The sequence below is a fragment of the Aethalodelphis obliquidens genome, unplaced genomic scaffold (assembly GCF_003676395.1).
Source record: "Aethalodelphis obliquidens isolate GAN/ISIS:26980383/991018 unplaced genomic scaffold, ASM367639v1 scaffold14, whole genome shotgun sequence".
Taxonomy (NCBI): Eukaryota; Metazoa; Chordata; class Mammalia; order Artiodactyla; family Delphinidae; genus Aethalodelphis; species Aethalodelphis obliquidens.
This window is the reverse complement of record NW_020837958.1, coordinates 27,967,909-27,983,631: the sequence shown is the minus strand read 5'-3', so window position 1 is coordinate 27,983,631 and position 15,723 is coordinate 27,967,909. Positions and strand designations below refer to the sequence as shown.

Below are 15,723 nucleotides of genomic sequence, written 5' to 3'. Positions count from 1 at the left end.
GAGACGAGATCCTCACTCTCCTGACACAGGGAAGCCACATGGGTGCCACCCCTGAGATGGGAGGGGGCCCGGCCTCCTTGTTGGTGGCCTAGGGAGCCTTGGGCATTGTGACTTGGGGCCCAGCCAGCTTCCTGGGTCCTGCCTACTCCCACAGGCCATTTACAAGGCCTGTGGGAGTAGGCCTTTTAATAGGGCGGCCTTTGTGGAAGCGAGAAGAGTGATCATTGTGGCCGCAGCTTGACAGCCCTCAGGCTCAGGTTTCTTGCTGATCGGGGCGCATGCCTGCCCTGTGAGCTCAAAGACTGCCCCCTGGGGCACAGCCTGAGGAGGCCACAGCCCCCCTGGCTCCCACGAGAGGCCCAAGAACCTGGGCGGTGATGGGGCAGCTTCGTGCCCTTTCCAGCTGAGACCAGTGGGTTCCAGGGCTTTGCCATCTCCCTGCCAGGTGGGTGAGCCCCAAAAGTAGTCCTCTGCCTAAACCCTGGAGACAGTGATCACAGTTTCCTTACTGCTCCAGGCTGGCCTCTCTGTCCTGCACGTGCACATGTATGTTTGTGCCTGTGAGGGCCCCCGTGCTGTATGAATGGATCCATTTACATGTACACATGTGTAAATATGTCCCCAGTCAGCCTTTCATTTATCATCTCCCACTGCTCCCAGCCCAGGGCTGGGCCAGCTCACTCTCACATTCAGTGGTCACCTATCAAGTCCACCAGTGAACCCCACCCAGGACAGATTCATCACTGGCTATGATGGCAGGACTTGTGTCCCTTGCTGGAAGACACCCAGGCTCTGAAGGCAGAGAGTCCTGATCCCGGTCCTTGGCACTTGGAGGAGCCCCAGCCCCCCTCTCCTTGACCCTGTTTCTTCATCTGTGCAATGGGGATATTTGCCTCAGAAGGTTGTTGTGAGGATTGACTGTATCTCCCGGGCTTTGCTCTGGGCCTGGCTCATAGCAGGTGCTCCCCAGATGGAAGTTCCTAGTTCTGGTCTCAAGGATCTTATAAAAGCAGGCTTCTTCACAGTCAGCAGCAGTTTGGGGACTGGGGATGGGGCTTCGTTAGGATGGGGCTGCCCGGGTGGGATTGCTCCCTCCAGGCTGCTGCTCCCTCCTCCCAGCTCAGGCCATGGTTTCAGAGACTGATCACTCGTGCCAGCATGGTCTGGGGTCTTGTCTACCTCGAAGCCCCCCACGGGCTCCAGACTTTCCCTGAGGATCCTTCACTTGTCAAGGCACTGGCCACAAGGCCTTTTTTGAGGAAATCTCCTTTGGGAAAGTTTAATATTCCCGGCATCTTCTGTGCTCAGTTTCCTCTTCTGTAAAATGGGGATAATAATAGTGCTACTTCATAGAATTATTGTGAGGATTAATGAGTAAATACTTGTGAAATGTTGAGTGTAGTGCTTGGTGTTAAGAGTTGGCTGTTGTTGTTATTATTATTGTTAGCTACCAACAAGGGGGCAAGCCTGGCCACCAAGGTCCCAGAAGGTCAGGGTGACAAGGCAGCCTTATGGAAAGATCAGGGGTCCCAGCCTCTTCTTTGGCCGCCTCTGAAAGCCCAACTCCAACTGCCCATTCCATAGTCCCACCCCACCCCCGGTCCTCAGCCCCTCCACCAAGTTCCCAGAGTCCCGACCCAAAGATCCCCCAGCCACCGACCTCAACTCTCAGGAATATGGTTTCCCCTCAGGTTGGATTTGATCTGATTTGATTTTGTTTTGTTTCATTTCATCTCATTTCAGTCTTCACTTTTCTTGCACGAGTCCATTTATCTCTTCCACGGAGCAGGGTGGGCATGGGCTGAGGTGGGATTACCTCTGTGCCCTGGCACCTGATCAGGAGCTGGGGCTCAGTCTCACTGTCTTGGGTTGGGGCACCTTTCCAGATGCCAAGCGCTCAGGGGCTCCCTACCCCACCTGTGAGTGGCACTACGATGCCTGTGCCAGCCCCTGCTTCCAAACCTGCCAGGACCCACCGGCAGCCAGCTGCCAGGATGTGCCCAGGTGAGGTGGCATGGATTCAAGGTGTGTACCTCAGTGTATACCTGAGTGAATGGGTTTATATGCAGTCTGAGGGTTTAGGCATGAGCATGTACTGTGGTGTGTGTGTATTCACGTGTACTTGTGTAGGTATGTTTTGTGTACTGGGTATGGGGATGTGTGTGAACCAGAGTGAACCTGCCTGATGTGGGCATATGTGAATGTCAATTTGTGCACACGTGTGTATAGCTGAGCCTTGTGGGTGTACAAAGGGTAGCTGTGGGTGCACAGCTGTACACAGCTGTGTGTATGTGCACGCGTATGAGCTGCATGTACGGGTGTTGGTGCAGCTGGGTGTGTGTGCACGCGTATGAGCTGCATGCATCTGGGTGTTGGTGCAGCTGGGCGTGTGTGCAGAAGGTACACTGATGTTTTGGCGGACCGTGTGGACGTATGTGTATCCACGTGGATGGCTTTGAGTCCTGCAGGTGTGGAGGAGGAACGTGAGAATGCGCCTAAATGGAGACACGTGTGCCTGTTGTGAGTGTGGGCACAAGTGCGCACATAACCAGACTTTGTTCGTGTTTTCCTCTCAGTCTGAGGGCAGGAGTGTGCGGCATGCGTGTTTGGGTATGTGTGCTCCTGTACATGCTGTCTCCATGGAGGTTCATGTGAGTGTGTACATGAGATGCACACACACACACGTGTGTCATGAGAAAGGATGAGGTCTGTGCTCCGTCCAGGTGAAAGGCGGTGGCCCTCCTGGTGCTCCAGACCGCTGACTGGCCCCCTGCTCTGTCCTCAGGGTGGAAGGCTGTGTGCCTGTGTGCCCCACCCCCAGGGTCCTGGATCAAGTCACACAGAGATGCGTCTACTTGGAGGACTGTGAGTGGCCTGGACTTCTCATCCCTCTTTGGACCTGTAAACCCCCCGGGTCCCTGGTGAAACAGGGTCAGCACAGGGGCCTCTGGAAGGAGAGCACTCTAGAGCAGGCAGGGACCTCATCTGGTCCATTCCCCCCAGTTCACAGAAAAAATGAGGCCCATGTGGGGAAGGGACTGGCTTGGGTCACGTGTTGAGAATGCGGCCAGACTTAGACCTGAGGTCTCTGGGCTCTGGGCTCAGGGTTTGAGGTGTGGGACAGGGTCCAGACCTGCTGACTTCTCTGGGCCATCTAACACCACGTGACAGAGTCCCTGACCAGCTGTCAGAAGCTGCCTACCCCCCTCACCAAGGGTGCCAGCCCAGGAGCCCCACATCACAGCCCTGCCCAGTGATGACCCCTGCGGCAGCAGTCGCCCCACTGGCTGAGCCTCTTCTCTGGTCTGCCCCAGGTGTGGAGCCTATGGTTTTGGTTCCCACGGAGGCCTTTGGCAACGAGACCCTGCCTCCCGGTCAAGAGCTGCCCACCCCCAGTGACGAGGAGCTGCAGTTTCCACAGGAAGCTCCCGGGGCCCCATCCCACAGGCCAGCACCCACACCAGCTATCCCGCTCACCACGGCCCTGAACCCACCCGTGGCAGCCACTGAGGGGCCAGCTCTGTCTCCACGCCCCACCCAGACCACTCAGAAGCAGCCACCGGGGGTCACTGCATCCAACGTCCCTGAGCACCCCACAGAGGCCCCAGCCAGCACGGGAGTGACCGCCAGCCACCTGGCCACCCCTCGTGTCCCAGAGCCCTCATCCCTTCCCCTTTCACAGCAGATGCCCACATCAGGCATGGGGGCGGGTGCCATGGAGACGACCAGGGTGACTGTGATCTTTGCGGGAAGCGTCAACATCACAGTCTCCTCCCTGTCACCCCCTGCACCTCGCTTCCCTCTCGTGACCAAAGCCGTGACGGTCCTAGGCCTTGGCTCCTTGCCTGTTAAGACGACACCCCTCCAGCCCTCCCCGAGCCTGGAGTTGCCCGCAAGTCCCTCCTCCAGGCCTGTGGCTTCCCCTGCAGTGACCTCCAGGCCTCCCACTTCCTCAGGATCCCACGAGGCTTTGCCGACACCATCAATAACGGAGGTCGTGACGGGGACAGGGATCCCCCGTCCCGTACAGTCCCAGAGCATTTCCAGTCCCAGCAGCCCCCCAGCTGAGTCTAGAACAGCCGCAGAACAGATTCCTGCCAGTCCCCTGGTGACTGAGATGGTGGAGACAGCGCCATCCACAGAGAAGTTTCAACCTGGGCCCAGCCAGGCCACGGGCCCACCAGCATCCCCACTGCCAAGCCCATTCCCCACGGCCCTGCCCCACCCCACTTTGGTTGCCACCGCAGCCGCCAGGCCTCCCGCTCTGCCCTCGGGGCCTGCAACTGCCGCCAGCCTGTCCACAGTCGCTCGTGGGCTGGGGGCCACACCCTTTGCATCTCTGGAGTCAACTCGGCAGCCCCAGCTCCTCTCTGGTCTGCCTCCCGACACCAGCCTGCCCCTGGCCAAGGTGGGCACGTCCGCCCCAGTGGCCACGCCCGGCCCCAGCGTCTCTGCCATCCCCCCTCCACTGCAGCAACAGGCCGCATCTCCCGCCGTGGCCACGACTCTGCCTGCTCGGACACTCAGCCCCGCACTGCCTCTCACCCAGGCTGTCCTGGCCCAGGTGCACCCGCCCAGTCATGTGGTCCCTCAGGCACCAGGCACAGCTCCAGACCTGCTTCTGGGGGCCACGCTGCCAGCCTCTGGGGTCGTGGCTGTGGCTCTGGCTGGCGGGGCGGCCTCCACAGTATCTGCTGGCCCACGGAAGAGCACCACGGAGAAGATGGCCATCCTGTCCGAGCAAGTGTCTCAGCCCACCTGGATATATGGCTCTGCCCAGGGGGGCCCCACAGAGCTCACGCCTGCTGTGGCCCACACTGCTGCTACCTTGGTGACGGAGGCTGAGGGCCCCTGGGCTGGCACAGTACCACTGGTGCCCACGTCCTACCTGCTGAGCAGAGTCTCAGCCAGGACGGCCTCCCGAGAGAGCTCGCTGGTTCTGCTCCCCCAGCTGGCTGAGGTGCATGGCACCTCGGCAGGACCTCAGCCCCAAGCAGAGCCGGAGGGAGAGGCCACCACCGAGCAGTCTGGGCGCTCGGCTCCAGCCCAGAGCATCTCGGCAGGTCCGGCCGTGTCCTTGGCCACCACCACTGAAGTCAGGACACCTGAAATCTGTGTCGTGAGTGACTTGTCTGGGTTCTGCCCCTGTATGTGAACCCTCCATGCCTTCCCTCCTCCTGTGCCCCGGGGCTTGGACACCATCGTGCTCTCACATCCCCAAGGTCGGCGGCGGCGTCTCCTTAGCCAGCTTCCAGGCTGCCAGATGGCCGTTTAGTCACCATCCTGACCCCTGCCCCAAGCTCCTGGAGCCTGCAAATTCTCCAAGCTCCTCTGGGCCTCTGATGCCATAGCAGATCCCTCCATGCCCCACCTGGGACCCAGGGGCCCATTGGACGGCTTGGTGTGACAGCATGGTGTGCTGTTGTGTGCATTGCATGTATGTGTGTACCCATATGGGACTGTGTGTGAACTCGTTTGTGTTTACGTGTATGGGACTCCGTGTGAATGCTTATCTGTCTGTGTGTGTGTTCTTGTGCATGTGATGTGTGGTGTCGCAAGGTGGTATATGTCTGTGCGTTTGTAAGAAAAGAGATAAACTGTGTGTGCATGCGTGTGCTTGGGTTTCTACGAGTCTGAGCTGGCGGACCTGCTATGTACCTAGAACTCTTTGCAGGGCCAGGTGGATGTGCAGACTCTCTGGGACTCAGTCCCCTGACCCCAGTCTCGCTTTTAGCCCAGCCCTAGGCCCCCAGTGGTGTGTTGGGTGGGTGGAGGGAGGATGAAGGCACCATTCCCTTGTCGTTGTACCTCAGGGTCCCCTACCTGCCAGAACCTATGGGGTAAGGATCTGTGCCCTCACGGCTTGGGGGTAGGTGGGGCAGGGGAATGCGTGACCGTGGTCCCAAGGGGATCGCTCAGGCTGTTCCTCCACCCTGTGCCCCAGCCAATCGCCGAGGAGGACTGCGTCCGCCACATCTGCCTGGAGGGTCAACTGATCCGAGTGAACCAGTCCCAGCACTGTCCCCAGGGCACTGCGCCTCCTAGCTGTGGGGTCCTGGGCCTCGCAGTGAGGGTGGGCGGTGACCGCTGCTGCCCCTTCTGGGAGTGTGCCTGTGAGTCGTGGGGTCCACGGGCGCCTCCCATGTCTTTCTCGTACCCTGAACCCGGCACAATCTCTGCCCCTCTCCTGTGTGCTTTCCAGCCTCAGGGTAACCCTGACATGAACCCCCTGTGGGACCTCTGACCTGGCAGATTTCCTACCCTTGTGACCTCTGATCTCTGTGTGACCGTCCAGCCCCCCAAGGCCTCTGGATCACCCAGGAGAAGGCCTCATGTTCCTGGGTGGCCTTGGCCCCAGGGGCATCTGTTTATTCTTCTCGTCCCTGCCCTCCCCAGGCCGGTGCTCAATCTTCCCTGATCTGAGCTTTGTCACCTTCGACGGGAGCTATGTAGCCCTGTTCAAGGAGGCCATCTACATCCTCAGCCAGAGCCCCGATGAAATGGTCACTGTTCACGTCCTCGACTGCAAAAGTGCCAACCTGGTGACTGTCCCCGGCTTCCCTTCCTGCTGGGGCCTTGGGACCTGACTAGGTTTGGAGGGGAGATTGAGCAGTGAGTTGGGTTTTGAGGGTTATCAGAGGTGAGGACAGATGAAGAGGCCCCTGCAGCAGCTCTGTCTGTCTCAGTCATGGGGCTCTTCTGGAACCAGCGCCTGGGGAAAGAGTGAGTGGAGCGCCACCTCCTGGCCCTTCCTGGGGCCTGCACCGTTCCCAGCTGCCTAGGCCCCTGTGAGAGGCACTGAAATGCAGAGGAGCTGGGGTGCCACCCCTAGGATATGGCCTGTGGTCAAGGGTGCTGGCTGCAGGGAACCGCCTACTAGGATGCTCCCATGAGCCAGGTGAAAGGAGGCAGCTTTCTGGGGGGCTTGCAGGAGGTCAGGTGGAAGCAGAATGTTCCGTGGGACTCTGTGCACCATCTGCACAACCCCAGTGGGTGCCCCTAGCATATTGAGGCAAGGTTGGGTTGGGGGGGAAGAGTTGCTCCCCAGGAGGAGGCGGCAGCAGGGCTCCAGGTAGATGAGGGCTGGGTTCTCTCTGCAGGGGCACCTGAACTGGCCGCCATTCTGCCTGGTGATGCTGAATGTGACTCACCTGACCCATCAGGTCACCATTGACCGCTTCAACCGGAAGGTGAGTGCATCAAAGAGCAAGCCCCCAGGGAAGGGCAGCAGTCAGGCGAGGGGCGGGGCATCGGGGGAGGAGGGGCTTTGAGGCTTATTCACAACTGGGAGTAAGGGAAGGGAGGGATCCTCTAAAAGAAAAATAATGCAAAATGAGGTATATTTGGAGGTGATTTTAATTAGAATATTTGTGGCCACTCTTAATGTCAGGGGAGGAAGTGTACCAGGAGGAATATTGCGACCGAAAAGAAGTTAAATGGCAAGAGACAGTAGCCTTAAATGATTGTGGTTAAAATATCTCACTTCTGCAATTTTTACAAAAATATAAGGCCATGTGAACACACTAAGCTGCATCGGCTTCACATCAGGCCCACCTCTGTCAAGGAGGCTGGTGCCCAGCCACAGCCCTCCCTCTGTGGGGTACCCACCCCGAAGGCTCTGCCTCAGCTCTTCCCAGGGGGAGGGTGAGTAGGGCTGACTCATCTCTTCCTCAGGTCCCAAAGTGTCGGCTCTCCCCACCTATTCCTGAGCTCAGACCTGCAGCCCTGTTACTAGAATCTGCCCTTGAACATTGGACACAAGGGCCACACCTTGTGAGACTCCCAGGAACAAGGCCTAGGGCAGTGGGTTTTCCATGAGATGGAGGCTTAAGCATAAAACTCCCTGGGTTTCATCCCAGGTGCTCCAGCATTGTGGAGCCCATGGCCCTGTCTGTACAGCTCAGAAGGCTAGATTGAGAGAGCCAGGGACTTGCCCAAGGTCAAAGTTTTCCGACTACTGGGCTAGGGCTTCCTCTATTCAACACAGTAGTTTATGCACTGGGTAATTTGCAAAGTGATTAATAAAACAGTGATTCTTGGATGGGAGGGTAGAAAGTCATTATAAATATTTAAAAATCCTAATATTTTCATCTCCCATTTCCACATAGTAAAACTAATAATACATACAAATTTAACCTTGTCTGTAAGTAGCAGGGGTTGTAGCTTTGAGTTTAAAGTGTTGCATATTTAACAAACATTGCTTGAGCCCCCAATTCATGTCGGGCCCAAAGGCAGGTGCCGGGGCTTCAAAGGTGAGTGAGACACAGTTTCTGCCCTTAAGAGACTCACAGCCCATGGAGGGCCTTGATGAGGGAACAAATCTGTCTTAAAGGACAGCACAGAGCTGGGGAGACCCCAGAGAAAGGGGTACCCAACCCAGCGGCTGGGGATTTAGGGTCAGTCTCCCAGAAGAAATGATCTGAGCAGAATCAGAAAAAAAGAGAGTGATCAGAAGGGCTCAGGATTCTTTGGGCACGTAGATGTCGCCTGCCTCCAGCTGTTGCATTTCTTGTTTCATTGTTTTGTGCTCATAACATGTTTTTAGAACTTTTCCATGCCACCTTGGACTGTGTCTTGGGTGCGTGTGCCTGAAACAGAGCCTGCCATGTAGCAGATGCTTAATAACTGCTAGTTGCATAAATGGATGGATGGAGGGAGGGAGGGACGGATGGACAGGCAGACAAGCTGTGCTCACATTGAACACCCTCCCCCACAAGGTGTTTGTGGACTTGCAGCCTGTGTGGCCCCCTGTGAGCAGGTACGGGTTCACAATTGAGGACACAGGCCACATGTATGTGATCCGGACACCATCACACATCCAGATCCAGTGGCTCCACAGCTCAGGACTCATGATCCTGGAGGCCAGCAAAGCCAGCAAACCCCAGGGCCGTGGACTCTGCGGTGAGGTGGGACCCAGCTGGGGGGGAGGGGGATGCTTCCTGGATCCACCTCTGCCCCCAGACACAGGTTCCCCTGGAACAGGGAAAGCTGGGACAGAGTGCTGGGCCAGAGGTGGGACCAGCAGAGCTGCCAGGGCAGAGACCTAATGTCTTGTGTTCTAGGGCTGAAGCTGCCAGTTGTCACTTCAGCCGAGATTGTCAGCTTCCCTGATCGCTTCCTAACACCAGATAATCTTCCCTGTCTGCATATGCCTGGGCATTTCACAAAACACTTCTACACTCTGATCTCGCTTATTCCAGGTCATCCACACAATAGCCCTGAGGGATGGCCATCGAACTAAAGAAGAAAGGAGGCTCAGAGAGGTTAAGTGGCTTGCCTAAGATCACACAGCAGAGCTGTGCTCTTCAGACCACAGCATGGTTGCAGAGAGCATGCCTTAAGGGCCTGGATGTATTTTCATAAGAACAAGGAGTACAGGAGGAGTCTAAGTGTGGACTGCTGCTCCTTGCAGGTGCAGAAGGATGTGGGCCCCCATAAGGTGCTCCATGACAAACTGTTGTGATTATGATGATGGATGACATAGGAATACTTACACACACATACTTGCATGCCCTCCATCCGTAAATCTGCACCCATTTTATTCACTCACACTCATGCCTCTGTGTTCAAAATGCCTTCTACACATGAGCTAACACGTGTGAGCCTGCTCCCTGCTCATTCTTTCATTTGTGCAACACATAAACACATATTTACTATGTACCAGTCACTAGGGACAGAACAGTAGGCAAAAAAGACAAAATGTGTCTTATGAAGCTTCCATTCCTACTGGCACAAACATCTCTCCTTACACACACACACACACACAAAACCACCACCATCCCCACCTCCTCTGCTATCCCTTTCTCACCATTTTTTCCTTCTATTTGTGCCTGATGCAGAGTGCTGTGGTCAGCCTCTGGTGGCCAGCTCCTCCCTAGGATGCCTTTGTGACACCCTTCAGTGACTCAATGCCAAGACCAAAAATCTGACCATTGGGACTGTTGATAAAAATCTGAGGATTTTGTAGTAACTCATGCTTTATATTCACGAAATTGGTGCCTGGAGGTGTCAGAGCAGAAGTCAGCGAATTTACTTCTATTTTATCCAGACTAACATTGGTATCTTGGGCACCTGCTAGGCAACTTGGGGGAATATTGAGAGAGTGAGACTATAAGGGAAAATGAATCTTTGCACTCAGAGAGCAAACCAGACCTGCAAACTGAACCTGTTACACAGAATTGGGACAGTCATGGACGGTGCATCTGAGGGGCCCGTGAAGGAAGGACTTCTGAGAAAGTGTTTCAGACAGAAGGAGCAGCATAAGCAAAGTCAAGGGCAGGGAAGTGTGTGTTTGGAGCCTAGAGTGTGAGAGATGAAGCTGGAGGTTAAGGTCATGTTAGAAGCTGTGACAGATAAACTTCAGCCCTGCCCCCGTCTCAGTGCCTTAACACAATAGAAGTTTATTCCTTGCACACGTTAAGTTCCCAAATGGAGATTCCTTCCATCCTGTGGCTCTGCCATTTTCAACACAAGCTTCCAACTGCCCAGAAGGGGAAAGAGCTGGGCAGGTTTTACGGATCCAACCTGGAAGTGGTGCCCATCACCTTCACTCACGTTCCATTGGTGGGGACTTACCACATGGTCTCACCAACCACAGGAGAGCCTGGGAGAAATAGGCTAGTGGACCGCCTAGGAAGAAGAGGAAACAGGTGTTATAATTAGCTAGCAATCTCTGCTAAAGCAGATTTTTTGGAGTAACTTTTAATTTTGATATAACGTTAAACTTAAAAGTTGCAAAAATAGTATAAGGAACTCCTGTGTACTTTTGACCCAGATTTACCAAGTGTTCACGGTTTGCCTGTTTGCTTCTCTTTCTCTCTCTCTCCATGTATATATATATGTATATATTATATATATACATATGCATGTATATATGCATTTATATACGTATATATGCCTTTTTATATATTCACTTTTCTATGCATATGCCTTTTACATAAATGCATTTTTTCTGAACCATTTGAAAGTATGTTTGAGACATTGTGTTCCTTTATCCTTAGATACTTTGGTGTGTATTTCCTAAACAAAGACAGTTTCTTACACAGTGCATTTCTTAGCTTCTCTGTACCTTATTTCTCTCATCTATAAAATGGGGATAACAGTGATACCAGTCTCAAAGAATTATTGTGAGGAATATTCAGTGTGACAGCTGGGGACCTGGGAGTGGTGATTATTATGGCCACTGGGGTAATTCTGCCCCTTTCAGGTATCTGTGATGGGGACGCAGCCAATGACCTCACCCTGGAGGATGGCTCTGTGATGGGTGAGGCCGAGGACCCTGCTCCCTTTCTGGACAGCTGGCAGGTGCCCAGCTCCCTGACCTCGGTGGGCCAGACCCGCTTCCGCCCAGACAGCTGTGCCACGGCCGACTGCTCTCCCTGCCTTCGCATGGTGTCCAACCACACATTCAGCGTCTGCCACAGCTTTGTAGGTGTCACCTGGGTCCAGCATGGGGGGACCTCCTGGGCTGAGAATGGCAGCATCTACCTGCAGGGGGCAAGCTCCCTAGAGGTGTTGATCTTGGGACAGATTGGGAGCCTGCCAAAGTCCGTGTTGTCCCTGGGCCGGGCTGGGAGGAGCTGAGCCCTGAGATATGGGGGATGTGGGTAGGCAGCACCATCTGATGCACGGCCCAGGTCACCCCGGAGTCATTCTGTGAGCTGTGGATCCGGGACACCAAGTACTTGCAGCAGCCCTGCGTGGCACTGACCGTGTACGTGGCCATGTGCCACAAGTTCCATGTGTGCATCAAGTGGCGACGCTCCGACTACTGCCGTGAGTTGCAGGGGTGCAGAGGGGGAGGGGGAGGAGAGGGGAGGGGGAGGGGGAGGAGAGGGGAAGGGGGGGGTCTCCTCCATGGCTGCTGTAACTGTCACCCCTCACCCCTGTTAGATTGGGAGAAGGGCTCACAGACCTGAGTCCAGGTCTAGGCTTTCCCAGATTTAATTAGTCATTCACTCACTAATGGATATTAATTAATAAATTTATAAATATTTTCTAAATAAATCTATAAACATACTAACAAATTAAAAATTTTAACTTTTATTATACTTTATATAAATACATCAAATACATGTTTTATGTTGATTATTTAGTTTCTTTGAGTCTCCTCTGTAAAATGGGGGCGGTCATAGCACTTTTTTGAGGGTCGTTTTGAAGATGACATGAGATAATGTGTACAGAGTGCCGCACAGAGGCCCATCACACATTACTATCCAGTAAATATTAGTTCCTTTCTCTTAACTTTTAGTTATGTTTCTCTTTTCGTCTCTCCTCTCCTCTGTTGAGGATGGACGTGAGAGTCATTCCTCCCCACCCCCATTAGGTTTGCACTAGTCGGGTAGGCAGGGGTGGACCAGCCTAGAGTATTTTGATTTATAAATGTGAACACATCCAGAAAGGCTGGAAACAGCTCAAAGGAAGGCCACACCTATAATAAGACAGATAGAAGATGAAAAGACAAAATCATCTAGAGTAGTGTTTTTCAAACTGTAAATCCCAACTCAGTGGGTATGAAATCAGCATACCCACTGATCTGGGTGTCAGCATCAGCATTTTTAAAATGCAATAGAATAAAAAATACTCGTATGTTCTGCACCTAGAATGATTAAGTGTTGTCTTGTGAAAAGGTTTTTTGTTTCAATGTATCAGTGATTCTCAATCCCAGCTACCCTTTGAAATCACCCAGGGAACTTCAAAAAGTACTCATGCTTGGACCCCACAATCAGAAATGCTAATTCAGTTGGTCCGAGGTGGGATCCCAGCCATGGTGTTGCAAAAGCTCTCAGTGATTCTTTTATAGTGGCTTGAGGAGCACTGTTTACATGCACGTGTATATTGGACCACAACGTGAGATCTAGTTTTTACAATCAAGAAAGTTTGGAGGGCTTCCCTGGTGGCGCAGTGGTTGAGAGTCCGCCTGCCGATGCAGGGGACACGGGTTCGTGCCCCGGTCCAGGAAGATCCCACATGCCGCGGAGCGGCTGGGCCCGTGAGCCATGGCCACTGAGCCTGCGCGTCCGGAGCCTGTGCTCCGCAGTGGGAGAGGCCACACCAGTGAGAGGCCCGCGTACCGCAAAAAAAAAAAAAAAAAAGTTTGGAAACACTGATCTATAGCAAGGGCTTGGCAAATGTTTTCTGTAAAGGACCAGATAGTAAATATTTGAGGCTTTTGGGACCATATGGTCTCTGTCACAATTACTCAGCTCTGCTCTTGTAGTACAAAAGCAGCCAGATACAAGAGGTAAATGAATGGGTGTGGCTGTGTTTCAATAAAACTTTATTTGCAGAAACAGGCAGCAGGCTGGATTTGGGCTGTGGGCTGTGCTTTGCTGGGTCCTGATCTAGAGGAAGGAGGCAATGACACTAAAACCCTTTGCACTCTCTGCTGAGGCACAGATGATGCTCTGAGCCCCCTCCTCACTCTGCCTGGGGTCTGAGCTCAGGCTGGTGCCCGCTGCTGTGCCCCTGCAGCCTTCCTGTGCCCCAGCGACTCCACATACCAGGCATGTGTGGCAGCCTGTGAGCCCCCTGAGACGTGCCAGGATGGGTTGCTGGGCCCGCTGGACCCAGAGCAGTGCCAGGTGCTGGGCGAGGCCTGTGTCTGCTCTGAGGGCACTATCCTGCACAGGCGCCGCTCGGGGTTCTGCATCCCCGAGGAGAAGTGCGGTAGGTTCCTGCCCTCCCTGGGCAGGGCCCTCTCCTCAACCTAGGGTCTCCTTCACCCTCCTGCTACCCATGGCTGAGGCCCCCTGCAACCTCCAGGTCTACTCTGGGGGTGGTCAGTTTCCCAGGGAGGGTCTGGCCTGGGACAGTCTGGGTCTCCCCACCTTCCTCAGTCCTCTGCACCCCACCATGCCCACCGCAGCCTGCACGGACAGCACGGGGGTGCCGCGGGCCCTGGGGGAGACCTGGAACAGCTCCCTCAGTGGCTGCTCTCAGCACCAGTGCCAAGCTCCAGACACCATCGTCCCAGTGGGACCAGGCTGCCCAGAGCCCCGCCCTGAAATCTGCCCGCGCTTCGGGGAGGTGGCTCTGCTCCTGCCCACCGAGGATCCCTGCTGCCTGGGGACTGTTTGCGGTGAGTCCCACCCTGCACTTCCCTAGACCTCAACTGTAAGATGGTTAAAAGGCTCCAGCTCTGCCTCTTAACCTTGATGGATAGGATAAGACCTGGAGAAATGAAAATGTCTTATGGGGGTGTGTTGGGGGGAGTGGAGGACCTGCGGTGGGGTAGGGGAGCTGTGCCCTATGAGTCAGCGTGGGGCACGGCTTAAAGGCACGGGCTCTGGAGCCAGGCAGCCTGGTGGATGCTCCCCCCACCACTTTGCAGCCTTGTGACCTCAGGAGATCATTTAACATCCTCCGTGCCTCGGTCAATTCTGTAACATGAGGCTGATAATAGTACCCACCTTCTGGGTCGTTATGAGAATGACAGAAGTTGATACTGATCTAGTAGAACAGCAGTGGGCATATGGCCCAGCTCAATGAATGTTAACTCTGATTGCTCTTCTGTCTCAGTCCTGGACCCTGTGTGACCCTCAGAGGCCGCCTCCAAGAACATGGGTCCTGGAGGCTAGGGGAAGTACTGGGGGCCAGGTGTCCAGGGGCTGGGCATTGCTGGAGGCTGAGGGAGTCCCAGCCTCCAGGTGACAGTCCCTGTGGCCCCTGGGCCAGTGTGTAACCAGACTCTGTGTGAGGGCCTCGCCCCCACCTGCAGCCCAGGCCACCGACTCCTCACCCACTTCCAGGAGGACTCCTGCTGCCCCAGCTACAGCTGTGGTGAGAGGTCCCAGCGTGGGGGATAGGGGAGGATACCTACCACCCAGGGGCAGGGAAGCCCTGCAGCCGGACGAGGGGAGCAAGGACAGCTCTGGGGACTGGGTTCTGGCTGGAGATTAAAGCAGAGCTAGGGTGGGGGTCCAGGTGCGGCCATGCAGGGTCTGCTCCCAGTGCCAAAATTCTGTCTTTTCCCCAGAGTGTGACCCAGACCTATGTGAGGTAGAGCCGGTCCCCAGCTGTCGCCAGGACCAGACCCTGATTGCGGGCCGCCTGGGGGATTCGTGCTGCATCTTCCACTTCTGTGGTGGGTCGATATGCCATCAGAGGTTAACATGCATGCCTGGATCACAGCCACCTCCTTCCTCACCCCTGTTTCCCTGGGTGGCTGGGAGGAAAGGGTGGGGATCTTCTGGTGGAGTGGGCATGGGGAGAAGGGTGAGATCTCTGTCCAAAAGGAAGTGTAGGAAGAAGAGGAAACCACCACCGCTTCACCCCATACATTACTGAGCACAAGAAAATTGGTGCTTGTTCAGTGTAAAAGTTTAGGTGGTTGTGAGAGAGAACTTCCAGGTTCTGCCTCCAGGACAGGTCACACAGGACTGTGGAACATTGCTAGTGTTACCGAACCAAACTTGCATCCTCTCATCTGCATGCAGTACAGCCAATCTACTGACACTGGGATGGGATGAAGGAAAGTGCAGCGCTTATTGCAGGTGCCAAGGAAGGAGAACAGGTGGCTAATGCTCAAAAGACCCAAATTCCTTGCTCGACGCCTGCAATAAACGCTGCCCTTTCCTTCATCCCATGCCAGTGTCAGGAGATTGGCGGTACTGCACACAGGTGAGCAGACCCAAGTTTGGTTCGGTAATGCTATGAGTCTGGCTCCTGTCACACCTGGGGTTTAGGTGCCTCCCCCAGCAACCTGCTCTGTACCATGTTCCC

At 54.8% G+C, this 15,723-nt stretch overlaps 1 protein-coding gene across 1 annotated transcript in view; it reads left to right on the top strand.

Annotated features, from left to right (window-relative positions):
- Positions 1-15,723, top strand: part of OTOG (otogelin) — an 86,405-nt gene that overhangs the window by 58,600 nt on the left and 12,082 nt on the right. The window contains exons 34-46 of the mRNA XM_027115267.1: positions 1,887-2,004; positions 2,786-2,865; positions 3,315-5,119; positions 5,945-6,113; positions 6,397-6,542; positions 7,101-7,190; positions 8,718-8,901; positions 11,207-11,427; positions 11,637-11,775; positions 13,474-13,668; positions 13,868-14,080; positions 14,677-14,781; positions 14,978-15,085. Of these exons, the coding sequence (XP_026971068.1) occupies positions 1,887-2,004; positions 2,786-2,865; positions 3,315-5,119; positions 5,945-6,113; positions 6,397-6,542; positions 7,101-7,190; positions 8,718-8,901; positions 11,207-11,427; positions 11,637-11,775; positions 13,474-13,668; positions 13,868-14,080; positions 14,677-14,781; positions 14,978-15,085 (3,573 nt within the window). The remainder of the gene's footprint in view (positions 1-1,886; positions 2,005-2,785; positions 2,866-3,314; positions 5,120-5,944; positions 6,114-6,396; positions 6,543-7,100; positions 7,191-8,717; positions 8,902-11,206; positions 11,428-11,636; positions 11,776-13,473; positions 13,669-13,867; positions 14,081-14,676; positions 14,782-14,977; positions 15,086-15,723) is intronic.